This window comes from Orbicella faveolata, unplaced genomic scaffold (genome assembly GCF_042242905.1).
Source record: "Orbicella faveolata isolate gen_17 unplaced genomic scaffold, um_ofav_v1 contig_5, whole genome shotgun sequence".
Taxonomy (NCBI): Eukaryota; Metazoa; Cnidaria; class Anthozoa; order Scleractinia; family Merulinidae; genus Orbicella; species Orbicella faveolata.
In genome coordinates this window covers 995,828-1,020,263 of record NW_028301580.1, presented here as the reverse complement: position 1 = coordinate 1,020,263, position 24,436 = coordinate 995,828, and the positions used below count along the sequence as shown (strand labels likewise).

The window sequence follows — 24,436 nt, the reverse complement described above, 5'->3', positions numbered from 1 at the left end:
ATCATATGGAATCCAGCCTTGATCTTCTCTTGGAAGTATATATGAAGTCTCTGCGTCAAAAATTGAAGAATTCGAAAATAAACTACTTGAATACGCCAAAACAAGTTAAAGAATAATTGACAGCAGAGAAGATGACTTAATCACTCGGTGTTTTCGTTACCGATAGCAAACTTAAGAAAAAGAACTGGCGTTAAGAACTGGGTTCGTGCTTTGTGAATGAACCAGAAATAAGTGTAAACAAATTTTATTTATTGATTTATTTTATCTATTTAGGAGGCACTGTCCAGTAAAATATTAATACTATGCACAATTTTGCAAAAATAGAAACTAAAATAAAGGCGAGGAAAATCACATAACTTCCGTGTAGCTTCAGACTTTCATTTCACTTTTTTTTTCTCTTTCAATAAAGCATTTAGTAAAATATAAAGCTATAAAATCTATAGAATATAGGTTTAGCCGCTACAAAACGTTAAGATACACTTTTCTTCAAAGAGAACAGTCAAGATCAGATAAACATTAAAATTTTCATGTTCTGTAATAAATGTATTTTTCAATGTATTATAAACAATTATTATTGGATGAGGTTTCTGTGAAATCCAGAATAATCAAGGTCGAGGTAGGGATTATCAGCCGAAGCCGAAGGCTGAGACTGATAAACCTTACCGAGACCTTGATTATTCTGAATATTACAAAAAAAACGAATCTAATAATTGTTTTATTATACATTGAACGAAAACAAAATGTAACTAGTGTAGTGTTTTTGCTTCTTCACTGCCCGCGAGCCACACAAAGCGCGCGAACTTGACATAATTACCCTAAGAAATCATGCACTGCGGTCATACATGACATGATTACCCGTGACCTTGAATGGTTTTCAGATGATTATTGTATAATTTGCAGCCAGATGACGTCACAGGCGCTGATTTCCAAAAATTACTGTACGCTTTCGGTCAATCAGAAAAGAGAGACTATAATTATCAGTAACATTTTAATGCGTATCACGAGCAAACAGTTATATCGATCACAAGTTATGTCACAGTTACATCACGGCTGTATCACGAGCAAACAATTATAATAAACAGTTTACAGACTTGGAAATGCATATATGGAATTTTCCCTTATTAAATCTAATAATTAAATCCAACTGTATTTCTATCAAGTTCTAACGTTGATCGTATATACCGCTTAATCTCTTTCCCAGTTATGAATATAAACAGCACTACTGGGATGGCGGTACTTCTTCAATCATAATCCGGGACACTGAATTCCATCCTGTGTAAGCGTCACCCTGTGTGCTGTATCCAGAGCACTTGCCTACCCAGAGTTCAACGCTGACTGAGCCTCGTGCAAGGTTATCACAATAACCTTCAAAGAAATGATTACGTTGAATATCAGAAAGTCCTCCAGCCCAACGATTGTAAACGACTGAATCGATCGGCAAGGGACCACTACATTCATTGCCGTTGAACTTAAAATACCATCTGTTGCATTTGCCATTTGAATAGACTTGGGCGCTTCCCTAGTAGGAGACTCTAAGAGCGGTATTGTCGTGCAGCTTGTTGAAAGAACATTCCTGAAATAGTGAAAAAAGAGTGACCAAGAATGCTTGAATACCGATAAAGCTTACAAAGGAATAATTGCATGCATAAATAAGGTAAGTTTAGACAAAAATTGTACTACCACATAGATACAGAGGATATTACACGGTGGCTCGAAGATATGAATTTTATGTTCTCGTGGCAAGAACAATATCTCACGAGTGAGCTTCGCTCACTCGTGAGATATTGTTCTTGCCACGAGAACATAAAATTCATATCTTCGAGCCAACGTGTAATGTTCTTTTTATTATATGGAGAAACCAATTCAACGAAAGCAAAAGGCGGGAATCGTGACTTCATTGAACGATACGACACTCACAAAGGTGACATACGGAAAATACGCCACTCGGGTCCCGGATGAAGTGGCGTATGGAATCTACGAGTGGTTTAGTTCCCAGTAAAACACTCTTCTCCATATAATAAAGTAGACTACACTCTTTTTTATAAGAGTATATTTTATAAGAATATCGAGGCTGAAATTTACGAAATATTAAAAATATTTTAAGAATAAACTCGAGGCTAAGATTTTGAAAGGAATATAATTTTGTGTGTTAACTAAGCCGTGTGAAACTCTTTGTTTCTCTAAACGGTAAAACTAGCCACAAAGTAGAAAAAAACAAAAAACAAAAAACGCACTAGCCCTATGTTCAATGCTAACAACATTTGCGAAAGAAGTTATGTGCGTTATATCAGGCTTTAATGCCCGCAGGCTGGCTCCAAAATTATTTCAACACCAACCAGACAACAAATACATTTGAGAAACAGAAATGTCATACGCTATAATCTCAGAATATTCAAGAGAATATTTTCAGCCTAAAACCGGCTGAAAAATAAGAATATTCAGCCTCGGCCGGACAAGCGAAATCATGCAAAAACAGTGTACGGGTATGGTCTCTCCATTGCTCCTTACGCGAAAGAAAACCACGAGAAAAATGTTGCCGCGCGAAATCCTGGGGACGCGAAAGGAGTGTGACGAATTACGTCTATCTCGATATCTGAAAATAGAAATCTTCGAAACCGGAGCAAATCGAAGGGCGGCAATCGTGTGTAGCAGTTCGTAATGTTGTTGCGATTCGAATTCTGCTAACAGGCTTTTGAAAGAGTTTAATTTATCTTGAACCCGAACGTGATAAAGTTAGTGATTTTTCCACTCAATAGCATTATGTCATCCAAAAACAAATCAGTGACCTAACTGAGCTTGGCCTGTCTGCCGTCCATTTGAAAGATTGAATGAAAACGATGGAGAATGCATGAAAGGCTCGATTGCCGTTGTTCCTCGAATCTGGTCATCGAGACTAAATGTATGAAAGCTATTTATAAGGGAAAGTTGCGCTTTATTTTTTGTTGTGCGTCTCGCCGGAGCGATATGTGTACGACGAATTTCAGAATTTGTCGACATGAGACACGAAGGGCCTGACATCGAAATGGTTAATTGTCGTTGAGGAATCATCCCACACCGTAGAAACATGAAAAATGAGATCGGAAAAATGGATCATGAATTTTCTCTTGGATTGGCCGCGTTCTGTTTACTTAGATCAATCATTTGCCGCGTATCCAGCATGGTTGCCTCGATGGTGTAGCATCTAGTATGCGGGGAAACGCGGGTTCGAATCCTGCTTGGGACACGAATTTTGTTTCGTTTCAGAGACGTGAGTCAAAAGCCGACAGTAAGTTATGTACATCTTTCTCCCCTTGTTTCTAATTCTTTCCTGACGCAAATAGTTTTTATTCTACTAGTTGATTAACATGTACATATAAGCGTAAGCTTACTAACCTCTCTTTTGAGATAAAAAAAATAAAACAAAATAAAATAAGACATAAGTTATCGACTGTCGAACCGTTGAAGTTTAGGGGTCGGCCATATACCGAGTTAGGAGTTGAGCTGAGTTTGAGTTAAGTTTGAGTTATCGTTTCTTAACACTTTTGACTAAAAACGTACTAAAGAAAAGTTTGGCATCCCTTTTTCCTGAAAATAATTAGGTATTTACATTTCTCCAACACGCCTCAGTGTTTATATTCTATGCGCGTCGACATTGTGCGAGCGCTCACACGTTTCGTTTAAATGTGTCGGAGTTCTGTGTAAGAACCGTACAAGTTTCGTCTAAAAGTTAAGATCGTGGTATTTAAGGTCATTAAACACATTTCCTGGCGATTGCAAGTCCGGGAGTCTTGGAAAAATTTAAATATACCCAGGTACTGAACTAATCATGCATTGCTACTATTTTTGCGCCGTTATTTGACGAGCCTGCGCTTAGCTCCTAACATTCCATCGCGCTAAGACCCTGGGAAGTGTGACTGGAAATCTACGCATTCGAATTTCTCGAAGTGAGAACGTAGGAGTTTCTTTCGGTCGTAAGTTTCTAAAATTTCATTTGAAACTGGCTGGCCCCAAACCGAGGTGCGCAAACCCAGGCTTGCAAAAACAGTTTTCAGATGGAGACATTTGTATTTTAGTGCATGCTCGACATATACCGGCTAATGAAACAGCTAATGGAAAGAGCTTTGCGGTGGAATTGAACGTAACTTTCGATTTTCTACAAGCCAATGAGGGGTGTATCAACACTCAACCAAAACAAAGTAATTTGATTGTGCCTCCAATAATTGTCTGCAGTTTGCATTTTGTACCCGGTCTGCAGTCTGCGGTCAGCATTTTGTACTGACCGGTAAAATTACCTGCTTATTTTCCGTAAAAGGTGATCTGGGCCGCTTATTTAATTCTTGTTTTAGTATAAAATATAGAAAACGGGATCTCAAACTTAACTCAAGCTTAACTAAAACTTAACTCAAGCTCAACTCAAACTCAACTCAACTCCTAACTCGCTAGTCATAATATCTCTGAAGTTTCTTCCTTCTACGGTGAATCTTTCCTCCTTAAATTTGCAGAATTTTCTGAATGTGGCAAACCTGACAATCGCTTGAAACGTTCCTTGATCGGCAAACTTGGATGATCTTGCAGCCCAAGAAATCCATGCCCGTCAGATATAATGTTATGCGCTCATGAATTCAACAGTGATCCGAATTTTAGTGACACATTTTTCACACACTCGGTTTTGATTCAGATACGTTTTTTGTCAGAAGAAAAATCAAGTCCTGTGACCAAACCGGCTAGACGGCATATTTACACTGCTGCACCGACATTTGAATATCTCAAATACATAATGTTAATTCTCGCTTGAAGTTCTGCGTTTGAAATCCCGGTAATAACATTTAAATTTACGCCGACAGATGAGCGCTGAAAAATCGTTGAATTGCAAGATGACCCCTTCGCTTTAATTCTTCTTTTCACAAGTTCTTTGGTAGTTTCGATTAACAAAGATCGATGTACTTCTCAAGGCATGTATTTGCCTCGCTACGTGAGTGTTGAGCGACTTTATTTAACACATCATCCGCGTTAGGCGATAATAAGAGAACGTCAATATTAGGAATTCAATTGGCTACAGTTAATAAGCTTAGAAATCCATGCCATACATTTTTCTCGCGGTTTTTTTTTTTTTTTTTTTTTTCCCGTCACGCACGACGGACTAAGCGAAAAAGGGACTACACGTAGTCTACATAGGTAGGGTACAATCCTATCAATCAATCAATCTATCTATCTATGAATTAATCTATCTATCAGTCAATCAATCAATCAATCAGTTAATCCATCAGTCCATCAATCGATCAATAAATTGATGAATAAATCAATCGATCAATCAACAAGTCTGAGGAATAGGATGATTTTGTCATTTGCAGTGTAGACTAATAGTTATAGTTAGAACACAAGTGGTTATTGCTTTTCGTCATTTCCATCTGTTTGTGTATTATCCATTGAGCTCGAACATCTGACTTGGTTTTACCTTTCAGCGCTAGCCATCATATACCACGGAAATAAGCTTTAAACGCTTTTACGGGTACCAAGCTTCCTACCTCTACTGACACAACGATCAAGAGGGATAGAAAAAGAGAAAGATGCCCTGTAATTGGATCACTGGAATTTTACTTCCTCATTGACCGCAAGTCAGTAAGCCAAGAAGTTTAATAGATCCAAATATGATGACTTACCTTTATTTTACCGTTGTCAATACCCGTAGATGATCGCCATGCGCACTGTTTCCAATTAGCTCTCTGTCTTGGGTCCATGTTTGCTGTATCTCCCTTCTCTCCCTTTGTTCCGATGCCATTTTCTCCCTTGGACCCTTTTGAACCCCTGGGGCCAATGATTCCAGGGATGCCCTTACTTCCTTTTGTTCCTATCGAGCCTTTATCTCCTTTAGATCCTTTTAAGCCCCGTGTGCCAGTGTTCCCAGGGATACCTGCACCTCCTTTTGTTCCTATTGAACCTCTCTCTCCTTTAGATCCTTTCTGGCCCCGTGGGCCAATGTTCCCAGGGATACCCGTACTTCCTTTTGCTCCCATCCCACCGATTTCTCCTTTCTTCCCCACCTCCCCTTTGGGTCCTTCGGGGCCCCGTGGACCAATTTTTCCTGGGATTCCTATATCGCCCTGTGAACCCCGCTTTCCAATGCTGCCCTTCTCTCCTTTGAAGCCATCTCTACCCGGAGCACCCGGAGTCCTCGGTATTCCTGGCACTCCAGGCATTCCTGGCATTCCAGAATAAGGATCCGGCTGTCGAAACAAAAGTTAACGTAAATCTTCAGAATCTTCAACCTTGCTCAAGTAAGTAGTGTATTGCTGCGATCACTAACATTGAGCTAAACGTTAGCAGTTCGTGTACTATTTAGTCAGCTCAATTATTATAAACCGCACTCCTTGTATTGGCTGAGTTCGGTTTGCTGGGAAGAGAGATTGCGTGACAAACGCTGCCATCTTTTGGCCACCGAAGTGGCCGTTTATTTTTAGTAAAAATCTATGCCAACTCAGATGGAGCTTACTTTAAATGAAACTGTTCCCAGCAAAGGTGACGGGATACCTGAAGGTGTGCTAATAGTAGTTTTGACTGGAAAAACAGGGATGGGTCGGTGGGAAAAGTGTAGTTGGTTTCGCCTTGAATGTTTAAGACAAGAAGGATGAATATAGCTCATCTGCGCCTTATAACGAGGAGTTAAATTGCAAGATCGTATAGAATTTGGCAAAATAAAAACGTTCTTAATCGACTCTTAGCCTGACGAATGTTATTAACGCGTTCTTAAAATTTTGGTTAATCACAGCCTGAACGGTCTTATAAAAAGGGTTCTTATATATATAAAAAAAGAGTGTAGTACTGTTCGTCACATCTTATTACTTGTATAAGATTTCAATTAATTCTGAATTACAAAGGTCCCGTATCTGCCTTGACAGATCAGTTTTTAATCAAAAGTTTGATTTTGTGGATGCTTAAAATTATTGTGTACGGATCACGTAAAGTGGGAATACAGAATTGACCAAAAGAAAATACATCTGAGTATATCTATAGTACTATCTATATCGGTGTATCTCATCTAGTGTAAGTTCCCGTTGAAACAAGCAAGTTCTTACTTCGAACAAACCTCAGTTTGTAACGGAATCTCTTTGACCTCACCTACCTTACATGTAGAAGTCGAATCGTTCGACCGCAGTTCCGAGTGCGTTCGTGTGAAAAACAAAAGGAAAACGGCGACAAGGGGGACAGAGAAGATGTCTTGCATTTCTGTTTGCTCAATGTACCCGTGTTACGGACTAACTTGCCTTCAAAGTTATCAAAATCGATAGCAAGAGGAGAGAGAACTCCCAGTATCTATACGTTTTCCTTCGGCTTGTTTTAATCTGTCACAAAGCGATTGGATTGGTTACTTTAGTCTAGACAAGAGACAACAGATGCAGTGGTTTCAGCACAGATTCAGCACAGATTCAGCGTGGAACAAGAGCTCCGTTGAAACACGTTTCCTCTTAACACGTGTTCAGTTCTCAAAACGATTGGTTACTTTATGCTAAACTTGACAGATCACATGCGGTACATTCAGTTAAGGAATCATGCGAGATCAGCTCGATAAGCTCAAACACTGCTCAATTCAATTTTTAGTTTTTGTTTACTGTCAAACAAATAACCGTTGGTTCCTTTGGATTGAGGTTCACAGATCACATGCATATACCTGCCAGCTCTCACGTCTAAAACGTGACTCTCACGCCTTTGGTGCGAAAACTTCCATCTTGCGAGAGATAGGGACCAATCTCTCTCATTTAGACGAACATTGAGCTCAGTTACAGCCTTTAATGACATACTTTCAAAAAAAGAGTAAGCAAGAACTAGTAAGAAACGTTTAGCCCATATAAATTGACGAAACACATCCTATCGGACTTTGCCCGGGAAACGTTTCGAACATCGTCGTGAGCGTTCGACGTCATCGTACGGTCGGGTCTTTTTGAAATTTCCAGTACTTTCAGGATAGTAAATTAAACGTTACAAACTCATGTCTAATCGATGCAAAGACTAATGGTACGTTATTTTGGGAAAACCAAGATTTGATTCCTAACTCCCAAAATGGATTTTGTGTTACCTTAATAAACAGATTAATCCAAGATCACACAGGTCATGGTGCATCAGAATTCTTATCCAGAGTGGATTCTTTGGTTCCTTTGATGCACCATGATCCGAGTGATTTTGGATTAACCTGTTCAGTAAAGAAACGCAAAATTCGGGTTCTTCGAGTTAAAAATTCAATCTTGGATTTTTCTAATGAAACGCACTCTTTTAAACCATACAATTAAAACCAACAGAACAATCTTTAATTATATGTATGGAACTTGATTTCAAACTCAACTAGAAACCTTACGCTCATTCAAACATATCAAGTGTCTCGCATGGAGTTTTGCCAGAGTCGAACACAGTAAGAAATAAAAACAGTTGATAAACATGTCTCGTTATTATACTACCGTATTGGTAATAACATCATTTAACATTTAACACCTGCAAATGATAATATACAGTGCACTGAGAATTAGTGTCGACGGTAAAGTGACGTCGACCATTCGTAATGTGAGCGGACGTCCGTTTACCTGAGTTCAACTACTGAACCTCTGCATGACTTGTAATCTCTTCATTATCTTGTGTGGTTCCTGTAGGCTTTCTTTCCAGGCCTTTCTGGCCAGTTCATTTCCTTGACGTAGTCGAGAGGTACCCCCACGGGCCACGTGACCCGGAAGGGACATTGATCCCGGGAAATATCGGCGAGACATAATAGGCATTATTAAGGACGTTCGCGCGAGCATTTCCCTTTCCATAGCTTCTTTCTTTAATTTTTACTGCTGTCAGGTAATGAGTTACTTGTGTCATAAATGCAAAAAAAAAAAAAAAACATTAAGGGTCTCCGACTTCGTTTCAGAGATAAAGCGTGTGGAAAACTACCATGATTTTTTTCGCATGTAATTAAGAGGTACATTTAAATATCGATGGTGAGTCAAAGGAGGCACACGATCTTAGTTATATTTTGTAGAAGCTTGTCTGTTGCGTAAATAATTCCATATGTTACCAACGTTTTCACAAAACTTAACCTCTCAAGAGGCACTTGAAACCGCCGCACAGATAAGCGAAGAGCTAAAAGGAACGGAATTCGATGGTGCAGTTTGCAAAAAATTCAAACTTCTACATAATAGATTTTCTTCATTTTTTCGCTAAACGTGGAAAATCAGTAGAGAAAATGATCCATCAAAAGAAAAATAGGGGCCACCGAACGTCCAAGATCGTTAAATCCAGGCAAAGCTACAGCAATGGCGATCATGCCCTATCGTTGTTCATTTTATGACATAGCGCGATGCATGACGTGGTGTGTGAATTTGCGTGCGCATTAAGGATGCTGAGAAACAATTAGCGCCAACGTCCTTAAATGGCTAAACTGGTCCGCGACGAAAAGGGAAATTCTATCTGATTGGTTCTCTTAGGGGTGCGCGTCGGAAACTTTATAAAGAAACCCTAAGAGGTACCGAGATTCTACTTTGTGGGCGTGGCTTGAAATTTTTTCACCCCGTAAATCCTTAAAAGGTCACGGCTGTAGAGGCTCCCCCCTTAGACCTTTTGAGGCTGAACACTCTAAGAGGCACCAAAACCGCTCCCCCACCCTCTTCCTTCTGGAAATTAATCTCGGCGAATTGCTTCTTTAATTCATGGCACAAATGATATAAAGTATTTTGTTAATTAGAAATCTTTGTACCTTCATGTTTGAAGGACAATTCCAATTGATTTAATGTTCACAAATGGAACGTGACAAACGTTAATAAATGTTTTTTTTCGCGCGCGTTAGTCAGCAATTTCACAAAGACATTGAGCCACGTTTGATGTCAATTTGACTCAATTGGCAATGTCATGACTACACCAGTGTCCTTTGCGTGGGACTAAACGGCCTCTGAGATTTAAAAGCTCAATAGACATTCCACCTTTAATTTCATGTCTAAAACAAGTATGTGGCTAAAAACAGACAAGCATTTTTTAAATAGTCGGTTTTTGAATCCCAGCGTTTATTCGGCAACATTTTGTCCCCAAAGAAGTATGACCCCCGAAGCTTTCAAGGAAGTAATGATTATAAATATTCAAAGACACCGCTTTTAAAAGGTGAGTGACCATTCTAGGAGGTGATTTTTCTTGCTCTTGTTGTCCCGAAAGACCGGGATTTTGATTTCAGACGATGGAAGATGAAGTCGTTAGACTGAGACATAACGGCAAACTGACACTTTTGTCTACTCCTTTTCTTTGTCAGCTTAGCAGTCCTTTAGGGAAGGATATCAAGCGCTTACTTGATGATTTTTACTTGCCAACGCATCGCTCTGATTAACTTCCGAGCGGAGATTGAGCCACGCTTATGAAAACTATTTTTACTTGGCTCTATTGTAAAATTAAAGGAGGCGCGAGGCAGCAGAACAAAATTCCTATAAGTATTTCTCACACAAGGCAAGTAACATGAATTACAGTGATTTCTTCAGCTGAGAAAAATCATGCCATTCCACTGCAAAAGATCGTATATCTTTGGTTCGCATGTGAAGAGACATAATCAATGACGTCATGTTTGCTAGTGAATTACAACGTACACTGTCATTGGTCAATTGAGCAGTCGTGGCCGCTGAAATATGAAACTGCTCTTGCCGCCAAAATGTCACGTGATTTATCACCAAGTTTTGTTAACATTCACATCAAATAGACCTAGTAAACTTTCCTTTTCCTAAAATTTTGACGTCATGTATTAACCCGTAATAACGACTTAGCAACGTTATGCAATTGACTCCTTTTTGTTCTTGATGTATGTCCATGATTTGGAGATACAATAAATATCTGACTCATTTCATCTTCTCGGTCTGTGTTGCAAGTTACGGATCCTCTTTTTATTTCCTTCGACTTAAGCTTATGGCAAGCGGACTTCGCGCTTAGTCGGGCCATAAATCGAAGGGGGAAGTATCGGTTGGTGATGGCTGGTTTCCATATGATCGCTACCGAAACAGTCACACCCAGAGATTATAGTGATCGTTGCACCGACAACGATCACTGAGATAGATATTAGTTCTATCTCCACAATCCGGTAACTATTTTTGTAGTGATCACAATGATGGCAGCGATTGTAGTTCGATAGCGATCATATGGAAACCAGCCTTGATCTTCTCTTGGAGTCTCTGCGTCAAAAATCAAACAATTCGAAAATAAACTATTTGAATACACCAAAATAAGTTTAAAGAATAATTGACAGCAAATATGATGACTTAATCATTCGAGGTTTTTGTTACCGATAGCAAACTTAAGAAAAAGAACTAGCGCAAAGAACTGGGTTCATGTTCTGTAAATGAACCAGAAGTAAGAGTAAACAAATTTCATTTATTTATTTATTTTATCCATTTAGGAGGCACTGTCCAGTAAAGTATTAATACTATGCACAATTTTTCACAAATAGAAACTAAAATAAGGGCGAGGAAAATCGCATAACTTTCGTATAGCTACAGTCTGTTATTTCATTTATTTCTTTTTTAATAAAGCTTTCAGTAACATATGTATCTATAAAATCTATAGAATGTAGGTTAATCCAGTACACAACACGTTTTCTTCAAAAAGAACAGTCAAGATCAGATACAGATTAAACATTTCATGTTCTGCAAAAAATGTATTTTACAATGTATTATATCAGTAACATTTCTATGCGTATCACGAGCAAACAGTTATATCAAGAGTTATCTCAAAGTTATATCACGGCTGTATCACGAGCAAACAGTTATAATAAACACTATATTAACTTGGATATGCATATATGGAATTTTCCCTTATTAAATCTAATAATTAAATCTAAGTGTATTTCTGTCAAGTTCGTACACTGATCCCATATCCCACTTAAACTACACTTCTTCCCAGTTGTGAATATAAACAGCACTACTGGGATGGCGGTACTTCTTCAATCATAATCCGGGACACTGACTTCCATCCTGTGTAAGCGTCACCCAGTGATTGAGTAGGGCACTTGCCTACCCAGAGTTCAACGCTGACTGAGCCTCGTGCAAGGTTCTCACAATAACCTTCGAAGAAATGATTACGTTGAATAGTAGAACGCCCTCCAGGCCAGGAATTGTAAACGACTGAGTCGATCGGCAAGGGACCACTACATTCATTGCCGTTAAACTTAAAATACCATCTGTTGCATTTGGCATTTGAATAGACTCGAGCGTTTCCCTGGTAGGAGACTCTAAGAGCGGTATTGTCGTGCAGCTTGTTGAAAGAGCATTCCTGAAATAGTAAAAAACAAAATCGACTAAAGATGTTTGAAAACTGATACAGGTTACAAAGGAATAACTGCATACATAAATTAGGGAGGTTTAGACAAAAGTTCAAATACCACATAGATAGTAGACTACACTCTTTTTTTTTATAAGAATATATTTTATAAAACATCTAGGCTCGCATTTGCGAAACATTAAGAATAATTTAAGAATAAACCCGAAGCTGAGATTTTGTAAAGAATATAATTTTGTGTTTTGAAAATTTGTAAATACAATGCAGAATATTCTTCGTTTCTTTAAACGGTAAAACTAGGCAAAAAGCAATAAAAACATCACCAGCCGTAAGTTTGATGCTAATAACATTTCTGAAATAAGTTATGTGCGTCATATCAGGCTTTAATGCCCGCTGGCTGGCTCCAAAATTACTTCAACACCAACCAGACAACAAATACATTCCAAAACAGAAATCAGGCCGTGCGCTATGATCTAAGAATATTCACAAGAATATTTTCAGTCTAAAACGGGCAGGAAAAAAAGAATATTCAGCCTTGGCCGGAAAAGCAAGATCCTTATGGAAAAACAGTGTACGAATATAGTCTCTACATCGCTCGTGAAGCGAAAGAAATCCGCGAGAAAAAAGTTGCTGCGCGGAATCCCGGAGGCGCGACAGGAGTGTGACGTCTTCCGCCATCTCAATATCTGGAAACAGAAATCTTTGAAACCGGAGCAAATCGAAGGGTCGGAATAGTGTGTAGCAGTTAGTGATACTGTTGCGATTCTGCCAACAGGCTTTGGAAAGAGTTAAATTTATCAAGTCTTTTGTTTGATAAAGCTTTCCACCTTGAACCCGAATGTAGGTGTGTTAGTGATTTTGCGCTCAATAGCATCATATCATCGAAGAACAAGTCCATGAACTGACTGAGCTTGGCCTTTCTCCCATCAATTTGAAAGATTAAATGAAAACGATGGAGAATGAATGAGAGGCTCGATTGCCGCTGTTCTCTCGAATCCGGTTATTGAGACTAAATGTATGAGAGCCATTTATAAAGGAATGTTTCGCTTTATTTTTCGTTTTGCGTCTCGCCGGAGCGACATCTGTAGGAGGAATTTCAGAATTTGTTGACATGAGAACACAGGGCCTGACATCGAAATAGTTAATTGTCGTTGATGAATCATCACATACAGCAGAAACATGACAAATGAGATCGGAAAAATGGATCATGAAATTTCCCTTGGATTGGTCGCGTTCTATCTACTCAGATCAATCAGTTGTCACGTATCCAGCATGGTTGTCTCGATGATGTAGCGACTAAGATGTGGGGAGAGGCGGGCTCGAATCCTGCTTGGGACACGAATTTTGTTTCGTTTCAGAGACGTGTGTCGAAAGCCGCCTGTAAGTTATGTACATCTTTCTCTCCTAGTTTCTAATTCTTCCCTGACTCAAATAGTTTTTATTCGGCTAGCCGATTAACATGTACATATAAGCCTAACTTGTTTTCAATATGCTTACCAACCTCTCTTTTACGATAAAAAATAAACAAAATAAAATATAAGCTATGGACTGTCGAACCCTTGAAGTTTCGGGATCGTCCATTTACCGAGTTAGGAGTTGAGTTGAGTTTGAGTTGGGTTTGAGTTAAGTTTGTGTTAAGTTTCCGTTAAGTTTGGCATCCCTTTTTCCTGAAAATAATTAGGTATTTACATTTCTCCAATACGCCTCAGTGCTTATAATCTATGCGTGTCGACTCTGTGCCGAGCGCTCACAAGTTTCGTTTAAATGTGTCGGAGTTCTGGGTAAGAGCTGTACAAGTTTCGTGTAAAAGTTATGATCATGGGATTTAAGGTCATTAAATACATTTCCTGGCGATTGCAAGTCCGGGAGTCTTGGAAAAATTTAAATATATCAAGGTACTGAAATAATCATGCTTGCTACTATTTTTGCACACTGAGTAATTTTTGTATGACGAGTCTGCGCTTAACTCCTAACATTCCATCGTGTAAACTACGTATTCGAATTTCTCGAAGTGAGAACGTAGTACTTTCTTTCTGTCACGCGTTTCTAAAATTTCATTTGAAACTGGCTGGCCCCAAACCGAGATGCGCAAAACCAGGCTTGCAAAGACAGTTTTCAGACGGAGACATTTGTATTTCGGTTCATGCTCTATATATACCGGCTAATGAAACAGCTGATGGAAGGAGCTTTGCGGTGAAATTGCGGCGTCGACAAAATCAGGATCGGACCGGATCACGGATCGGATCACGGATCGGACAAGGAAAAAAATTCAAAATTGAAAATTGAAGATTCAAAATTCAAAATTTTGTTGAGCAAATTACACTAGAGTGACTACTGTGAGCACAACGTGATATTCCTTTATACTTTTATAATATCAAGCCAACTGGGAACTGGTCACAGATGAATTTTTTTCAGGCTGTTGGGTTTTGATTGCGATGATCAATCATGTCTTCATATCTTTCTCCGCAGTTCAGATAAACGATATTTCGTATATTCACTTGCATCAAAGGTAAACTGTCATAAAACGAGTCAGCATGGTAATAATAGGCCAAACGTATGAATCGAAACACAAAAACTAAAAACACTAAACAAATTAAACACCTGATCATTTCAAACAATTTCCGTCTTTGAGACAAGTCTATACTTTTATAAGATGCGAGTTTGGAATACGATATTTCACACTGGAATAAAACGAAACAAGCCATCTGTATTTCAAGGAAATACAACTGTTTTACAAAAAATATATAAGAATAACATCGATAGTGTGAACGATAACGCAACCCGAGAATAAACAACATTTCAGGAGTTACGTCACGATTTTTAGAGTCATTCTTAGGGTCGTAAAGAGTTGCCTTTAAATAGAATAAAACCTTAACATGATCGTGTTCTAGGATAGAAAACACTTAAGAGGCAAGAACAAATCAAAACGGAATGAGGATCGTTATACGGTTAAGGATGGCAAAGATTAACGAGGACTGCAAATGACGAACTTGAAAAACTAGAATAGTTTTTTTTCAAGATGCGCAAATCGTGACGTAGCTCCTTTAAAGCAAGCCATGTCCTTAAGCTTTCGTACGTAAGTTCTCTAATTAACTGTAACGCCAACTGTAACGCTCATATCTGACACGAAAATGTAGCCGAGAATTAGCTACTGATTCTAACAACAATTTCAAAAACGAGAATGGGAGTTCACGCAAGCTTCGAGCCATCTGCCTGTTCAATACAATTTAAATTCGTCGTAAATTAGGCGCTTATGTGGCTTTTAAGTGACCTCTTGTCATTCTCTGTAATTAACATGTCATTGCGTCAAATTCGGGATTCTTATTTTCATTTAACATATTTTAGTTTTCCACTTTTATTTTTTATTTATTATTATCTTATAAGCGATTTGATTTTCTTGGGGGGATTTTGTTTTTCTTTAAAACTCAACTCAAACTCAACTCAAACTCAACTCAAACTCAACTCAAACTCAACTCAAACTCAACTCAAACTCAACTCAAACTCAACTCAAACTCAACTCAAACTCAACTCAAACTCAACTCAAACTCAACTCAAACTCAACTCAAACTCAACTCAAACTCAACTCAAACTCAACTCAAACTCAACTCAAACTCAACGCAAACTCAACTCAAACTCAACTCAAACTCAACTCAAACTCAACTCAAACTCAACTCAAACTCAACTCAAACTCAACTCAAACTCAACTCAAACTCAACTCAAACTCAACTCAAACTCAACTCAAACTCAACTCAAACTCAACTCAAACTCAACTCAAACTCAACTCAAACTCAACTCAAACTCAACTCAACTCCTAACTCGGCAGTCATCTTATCTTTGAAGTTTCTTCCTCCTTCGGTGAATCTCTCCTCCTTAAATTTGCAGAATTTCCGAATGTGGCAAACCTGAAATTCGCTTGAAACGTTCCGTTGTCGGCAAACTTGCATGATCTTGCAGCGCAAGAAATCCATGCCCGTCAAGTATAATGTTATACGCTCATGAATTCAACAGTGATCCGAATTTTAGTGACACATTTTTCACACACTCGGTTTTGATTCAGATACGTTTTTTGTCGGAAGAAAAATCAAGTCCTGTGACCAAACCGGCTAGACGACATATTTACACTGCTGCACCGACGATTGAATATCTCAAATACATAATGTTAATTCTCGCTTGAAATTCAGCGTTTGAAGTCCCCGTAATAACATTTAAAGTTACACCAACAGAAGAGCGCTGAAAAGTCGTTGAATTGCAAGATGACCCCGTCGTCATAATTCTTTTTTTCACAAGTTCTTTGACAGTTTCGATTGACAAAGATGTACTTCTCAAGGCATGTATTTGCCTCGCTACCTGAGTGTCGAGCGGCTTTCTTTAACACATCATCCGGGCTAGGCGATTATGATAGAACATCAAGATGAGGAATTCTATCGGATACGTTTAATAAGCTTAGAAATCAATGTCACACATTTTTCTCGTGGTTTTCTTTCGCGTCACGCACGACAGACTAAGCGAAAAAGGGACTACTCGTAGTCTACATAGGTGGGGTACAATAATATCAATCAATCAATAATTATGTCAATCAGTCAATCAATCAGTTAATCCATTAGTCCATCAATCGATCGATAAATCAATGAATAAATCAATCGATCAGTCAACAGGTCTGAGGGAAAGGATAATTTAGTCATTTGTAGTGTAGACTGATAGTTTTAGTTAGAGCACAACTAGTTATTGTTTTTCGTAATTTCCATCTGTTTCTGTATTATTTATAGAGCTCGAACATCTGACTTGGTTTTACCTTTCAGCGTTTTACCTTTCAGCGCTAGCCATCATATACCATCATATACAAAGCTTCCTATCTCTACTGACACAACGATGAAGTGGGATAAAAAAGAGCAAGATGCCCTGTAATTGGATCACTGGAATTTTACTTCCGCAGAGACCGCAAGTCAGTAAGCCAAGATGTTTAACAGATCCTAATATGATGACTTACCTTTATTTTTCCGTTGTCAGTACTCGCCCCCGACTGCCATGCGCATTGTTTCCAATTAGCTCTCTGTCTTGGGTCCATGTTTGCCGCATCTCCCTTCTCTCCTTTTGCTCCGATGCCATTTTCTCCTTTGGACCCTTTATAGCCCCTGGGGCCAGTGTTCCCAGGGATACCCTTACTTCCTTTTGTTCCTATCGAGCCTCTTTCTCCTTTCAGTCCTTTAAATCCCCTGAGGCCAATGTTCCCAGGGATACCCGTACTTCCCGTTGTTCCCATCGAACCTTTATCTCCTTTAGATCCTTTCAAGCCCCGTGGGCCAATGTTCCCAGGAATTCCCGTACTTCCTTTTGCTCCCATCTTGCCAATTTCTCCTTTCTTTCCCACCTCCCCTTTGGATCCTTCAGGGCCGCGTGGACCAATTTTCCCTGGGATTCCTATAGCGCCTTGTGATCCTCGCTTTCCAATGCTGCCCTTCTCTCCTTTGAAGCCATCTCTACCCGGAGCACCTGAAGTTCCCGGTATTCCTGGGACGCCGGGCATTCCTGGAATTCCAGAATGAGCATCCGGCTGTTGAAACAAAATTTAACGTAAATCTTCAGAATATTCACCGTTGCTCAAGTAAATAGTGTATTGTGGCGATCAGTAACTTTGAGCAGAACGTTAGCAGCTCGTGTATTATTTAGTCAGCTCAATTATTGTAAACCGCACTCCTTGTATTGGCTGAGTTCGGTTTGCTGGGAAGAGAGATTGCGTGACACACGCTGCCATCTTTTGGCCAACGAAGTGGCCGTTTATTTTTAGTAAAATCTATGCCAATTCAGATGGAGCTTACTTTAAATGAAACTGTTCCCAGCAAAGGTGAGGGGATACCCGAACGTGTGCTAATAGTAGTTTTGACTGGAAAAACAGGGATGGGTGGGTGGGAAAAGTGTAGTTGGTTTCGCCTTGAATGTTTAAGACAAGAAGGATGAATATAGCTCATCTACGCCTCATAACGAGGAGTTAAATTGCAAGATCGTATTACTATCACCTGACCGGAAGCCTGAAAAGATTCATTAATCACACGGAGCATAAAATCATTTATTTCCCAGATAAATATCCTTTCTGGCTATTCATGGTGGATTTTTTAGTACCTTATTTTATGCTTGTCATTTAATACATAGATATCAGCAAAATAAAAACGTTCTTAATCGACTCTCAGCCTGACGAATGTTCTTAATACGTTCCTAAAATTTTGGTTAATCTCAGCCTCGACGTTCTTATAAGAAAGGGTCTTATATATATAAAAAAAGAAAAGAGTGTAGTACTGTTTGTAACACGTTTTATTACTTGTGTAAGATTTCAGTTATTCCTGAAGTACAAAGGTCCCGTACCTTCCTTGACAGATTACCATTTAATCAAAAGTTTGATTTTGCGGATGCTTAAAATTATTGTGTACGGATCATGTAAAGTGGGAACACAGAATTGACCAAAAGAAAGTACATCTGAGTATATCTATAGTACTATCTATATCGCTGTATCTCATCTAGTGTAAGTTCCCGTTAAAACAAGCAAGTTCTTACTTCGAACAAACCTCAGTTTGTAAAGGAATCTCTTTGACCTTACCTACCTTACATGTAGAAGTCGAATCGTTCGACCGCAGTTCCTTCGAGTGCGTTCGTGTGAAGAACAAAAGGAAAACGGCAACAAGGGAGAAAGAGAAGATGTCTTGCATTTCTGTTTGCTCAATCTACGCGTTACGGACTAACTTGACTTCAAAGTTATCAAAATCAATTGCAAGAGGAGAGGGAATTCCCTGTATTTATACGCTCTCTTTCGGCTTGTTTTAATCTGTCACCAAGCGTTTGGATAGGTTACTTTTGTCTAGACAAGACACAACAGATGCAGTGGTTTCAGCACAGATTCAGCGTGGAATAAGAGCTCCGTTGAAACACGTTTCCTCTTAACACGTGTTCAGTTCTCAAAACGATTGGTTACTTTGTGCTAAACTTGACAGATCACATGTGCTACATTCAGTTAAAGAATCATGCGAGATCAGCGTGATATTAGCGAAAAGCTCAAACACAGTTCAATTCAATTTTCACTTTTTGTTTACTGTCAAACACATAACCGTTGGTTCCTTTGGATTGAGGTTCACAGATCACATGCATATACCTGCCAGCTCTCGCGTTGAAAGCGTGACTCTCACCCCGTTGGTTCGAAAACTTCCATCTTGCGTTCACTCACGTCTATAGATAGGGACCAATCTCTCTCATCCAGACGAACATGGAACTCAGTTAGAGCCTTTGATGACACACTTTCGAAAACAAAACTAAGCAAGCACTAGTAAGAAACGTTTAGCCCATATAAATTGACGAAACACATCCTATCGGACTTTGCCTGAAAAAGTTTCGATTATAGTCGTGAGCGTTCGACCTCATCGTACGGTCGGGTCATTTTGAAAATTCCAGTACCTTCAGGATAGTAAATTAAACGTTACAAACTCATGTCTAATCGATGCAAAGACTAATGGTGCGATATTTTGGAAAAGCCAAGATTTGATTCCTAACTCCCAAAACGGATTTTGTGTTACCTTAATAAACAGATTAATCCAAGATCACACGGGTCATGGTGCTCAGCATTCTAGTCCAGAGTGGATTCTTCGGTTCCTTTGATGCACCATGATCCAAATGATTTTGGATTAATCTGTTTAGTAAAGAAACGCAAAAATCCGGTTCTTCGATTTAAAAATTCAATCTTGGATTTTTCCAATGAAACGCACCCTTTTAAAAGATACAATTAAAAGCAACCGAACAATCTTTAGTTAACGTGTTATATGTTTGGAACTTGATTTCAAACTAAACTGGAAACCTTACTCTCATTCAAATATGTCAAGTGTCTGGTATGGAGTTTTGCCAAAGTCAAACACAGTGGGAAATAAAAACAGTCGCTGAACATGTCACGTTATTATACTACTGTGTTGGTGATAACGTTATTAACATTTAACACCTACAAATGATAAAATACAGTGCACTGAGAATTAGTGTCGGCGGTAAAATGAGGTGAACTATTCGTAAGGTGACCGGATGTCCGTTTAACGGGGTTTCATTACTGAACCATTACTGCATGGCTTGTAATCTCTACATTTGTTTGCTCAGCTCCCGTGGGTTTTCTTCCGGGTCTTTATGGCCAATTAATTTCCGTGACGGAGAGCCGAAAGGTACGTCCAGGGACCACGTCGCCCGGACGATATTTATCACTGGGAAATATCGTCGAGGTATAAATACCTCTTACTAACCTCGTCTTTTCATTCCGTACTGTAAGTTTCGGACCGTGTTTTTCTTCAAAGAAAAACGTGAAGGTCACATACAGATTAAAATTTCATTTTCTCAGTGTAATTTTCTCAGTGTATTTAACATTGTATGGTATCAGTAACATTTCTAGGCGTTTATTGGCTGTATCGCGAGCAAAAATTGTAATGAAAAGTATATAAACTTGGATGTGCATATAGAGAATTTTCACTAATTAAATCTTATAATTGAATTTTACTGTCTTTCTATCAAGTTCTAACGTTGATCGCATAGTTTTTGTTTTGTTTTGTTTTGTTTTTTTTCAGTTATGAATATAAAGAGCACTACAGGGGTGGCGGTACCTCGTAAAACCTTTATAAAAAAGTCAGTTATACCAACATGAAGCAGAATCAACTGTTAAAAATAAGTTTTGTGTGAACTGTGGCGTCCAGGACACGAAAATCCGACGATTTCCGAGAGCCTCGCGTAAACGAACCAGAAATGGCTGCGCTTGGAGTGGAAACGAAATTATAGGTATTTGTGACGTCATATTTGGCGAGCTCATTTTCGCAACCAAATAATTTACTTGAAATTACTGAGTTTGTTTCAAGGATTTCCTGGCGTTTATTGGCTTGGCGATGTATAAAATAGATCAAGATCCTGATGTTTTATTTGGAAATGTCCAAATACGGCCGTGTAAGTCTGAACCATGGGAATCAGGCAACGATTCAGTCGACATAAACTTGAGTGGGTCAGACTCGTCGAGTGAACAAGATGGTATCACGATATCAACAACGAAAGAATCGACCACATGGATTGGTGAGCCTTTCTGAATATGTTGAAAACTGCTGTTCAAAGATTAGTAACAAATTTATGAATAAAGTTCATCTTCGAGTCTTTGCCTTGTTTTATTTTGCAAAAGATGATGTTTACAATTTTCTTTCGGTCAGGAAGAAAAGTTGATCAGCTCACCTGATGTAAGCCCTTACTGATTGTCGTTTTGGGCGAACGTTGAATGTTTAAGCTCATCTTGTTTTTGTCGTTTTACATGACATGTAGTTGCTTTTTCGTCGTTAGAATGCTATGGGTTGTAGGGTTTTCACAGGTCAGAAAAGTTCTAGGGAAAATTAGTTCATCAAGGTTAGGTAATTTTATTTTGTGTCAGGGAATTAACATTGACATTTTGAAGGAAAATCAAATAAAATTAAAATATAACATTACTGGAATCTCGAATACTATTTTCTTAACAAAGAAGTAAATTTGTTGAAAATGTATCAGTTGTAAATGGATGGAATTCAAAAGTATGGCTGTTAGGGAGGTAAAAGGTAAAGTCTACATACGAGCTGAGCGGCCCACCAGGCTGGAGCTTATCCCGGTTTCGGTAGCATAAAGCGACCAGGAGTATTTCTACTCCCCCCTGGATGGGATGCTAGTCCACCGCAGGCTTACCCTCCAGCATTAACTTCGCCAGTACCCATTCATACACCTGGGTGGAGAGAGGCAATGTGAGAGTAGAGTGCCCACGAACACAACACAATGTCCCCGGACAGGGCTCGAACCCGGACCGTTCACTCCTGAGTCGAGTGCACAAACCATGAGGCTACTGCACCTCCCACAATGACTAGTACTATAGGATTATATATTTAAATTGCTTTTATTCATCCTTTGTGATATTATTCCCCGCATTTACAAGCGCTTACCTACCCATTTAACATGTGTCTGTTTATTTTGATAAATTACTAACTTACTTGTTCAATGAAGCATTATACACGTAGCTTCCTATGGCTATTCACACCACATCAGCTAAACTTCAATTAAACTTTATTGTTTATAAATTAAATGACATACAGTACATGTACTGAATGTAAAGATCCTGGTTTTGGTTTCCAATTAAGCACTCTGGCCTCAATTAGAAACATGAGAGATGTTCAAAACAAAAAATATTCTGACAGAACAGATATGAATTAACCCATTGGCACCTGAAGGGATAATTATGGCACACACAAATCCAGACAGATAAGTTATTTCTTCAATTTCAACTGGACATGCTCAAAGAGAAATAAATAGCTCTTTTAGGATTTAAAAAGAGGTTAGTGACCTTGATAAATTTATTGCAAACTCCCAGTGGAGGAAATCTCATGTGGAAGCTCTGTGGATGCTTGTTGTCTCTTTTTGCATAGTAAAAAGATGAGAACTGTGGTATTATCATTTGTCTCATGGTGAGGTCACTAGAGTTATAGATCACAACACAACAACTACTCACTGCTAGTCTTCATCAAGAAGTACCATTTATATCATGCAAGGGGGCTTGTGATTGTTGCATTCAATCCATCTTTCCAGCAAAAAGGTTATTTATCAGCACGCTGATGAACAATGAAAATTCCCACAACATTATAGCATTACTTACAGGGCAATAACCAGGAAAAACTATGACTGAGGCAATGTCCAAAATAAAATTCTCTTCCTAGATATTTAGCAGTGTTTTACTTTGCCTTCAAAAAAAAAACAACAGAAACGAAAAAAATGGCTGAGGCAAGTGGCTCGGTTTGCCTTACAGTAGCTACGGCCTTGACTAAGGGTGTTTCGGGTGAAATGCCTTGTCTTCTTCACTCAACAAAGTATCACTAAGGGTTGCAAGTCAGAGCTACATGTAAGAGAATATAGTCGTACTATGTTCTTGGTTTAGGCCTGTCAGTTATGAAATCCTGGATAAAAGCATTGGATACCATTATGGGTTTAATTTGTATGTCTGCTTTAGGATGGCATCTTTCAGTTATCACTCAAAGCTCGAGTCACACTGACATTACTCTACTTCAGGAATCTAACTCCGCTTTCCAGGCTAGTACCCTCATCCCTCTTAACACCGGATGCACTGAAACCAACCTGACACTTCATCCCAGCACTGAAGTTACGACTGAAAAAAATCCTCAATGCTCTTGTAAAAAGTATGTTTATATTTTGTTCAACTAATAACAATGTTGTTGCAGAAAATTGGTAATTCGAGATGATTTATTTAGGCGTTTTTAAAGAATGAAGTCTTAATTAAGCTTAGTATATACCACACAAGTGAATAGTGCTTTCTGCGCGCTCTGATTGGTTAACTCGGAGGTGATTAGCAAATACTACTCACCTCCGAGCAGCCGGCCGAGAGGTTTTAAAATTTTCAACCGCTTGTCACACATAAAATAATGTTTTGGTCTGCTAATTATTCAGCTTGTGTGGTATATAAAGTACTAAAACAATTAATCACCTCAGTGTCGGTGAAAGTGATGGACCTCCACTTTGGTGAATAATTGTTAATTATTTACAAATCACGATGGCGTGAAATCATGTTAAATGACAAAAAATCACACTTTTCTAGTTCCTTTTCTTATTTCAACTAGACTAAGTTTAGAAAATGAGATTGTGAAGTACAATTCACCTCCGAGCAGCCGAAGAGAAACAAAATGGCTTCTCGTTTCGCTTTGTCGGTATATTGTCACAAATAAAGTTACTCTTTGGTCTGCTTTGGTCTGCTCAGTGTCGGTGAAAGTGGTGGATATTTACCTCGCCGCTCAGTTAATATCCACCACTATTCACCTCCACTTTGGTGAATAATTGTTAATTAGTATATACCACACAAATGAATAGTACTTTTCGCGCATGCTGATTGGCTAGCTCGGAGGTGATTAGCCACGTACTATTTACCTCCGAGCAGCCGAAGAAAAACAAAATGGCTTTCCGTTTCAAATAAATAAAGTTACTCTTAAACAAATAAAGTTACTCTTTGGTCCGCTAGTTATTCAACTTGTGTGGTATATACTAAAACAATTATTCACCTCAGTGTCGGTGAAAGTGGTGGATATTTACCTCCTCTTCGCTGAATAATTGTTAAATACAGCGACTTTACCCCGGGCTTTACCTCGCTTTCTGCTCTTCACAATATGGCTGCCGC

General features: G+C 38.8%; 2 protein-coding genes across 2 annotated transcripts; both read right to left on the bottom strand.

Annotated features, from left to right (window-relative positions):
- Window positions 1-228: 228 nt before the first annotated feature.
- LOC149095673 (uncharacterized) lies at window positions 229-7,303 on the bottom strand. Its single transcript, XM_089281826.1, has 3 exons — window positions 7,100-7,303; window positions 5,640-6,203; window positions 229-1,573 (listed from the first exon to the last, which is right to left on the bottom strand). The coding sequence occupies exons 1-3, from the start codon at window positions 7,199-7,201 to the stop codon at window positions 1,520-1,522; spliced, it is 720 nt and encodes a 239-aa protein (XP_089137952.1). The 5' UTR covers window positions 7,202-7,303; the 3' UTR covers window positions 229-1,519.
- Window positions 7,304-11,326: 4,023 nt separating this feature from the next.
- On the bottom strand, window positions 11,327-19,056 carry LOC149095672 (uncharacterized). Its single transcript, XM_089281822.1, has 3 exons — window positions 18,843-19,056; window positions 17,237-17,800; window positions 11,327-12,243 (listed from the first exon to the last, which is right to left on the bottom strand). The coding sequence occupies exons 1-3, from the start codon at window positions 18,945-18,947 to the stop codon at window positions 11,893-11,895; spliced, it is 1,020 nt and encodes a 339-aa protein (XP_089137948.1). The 5' UTR covers window positions 18,948-19,056; the 3' UTR covers window positions 11,327-11,892.
- Between the last annotated feature and the right edge of the window lie 5,380 nt (window positions 19,057-24,436).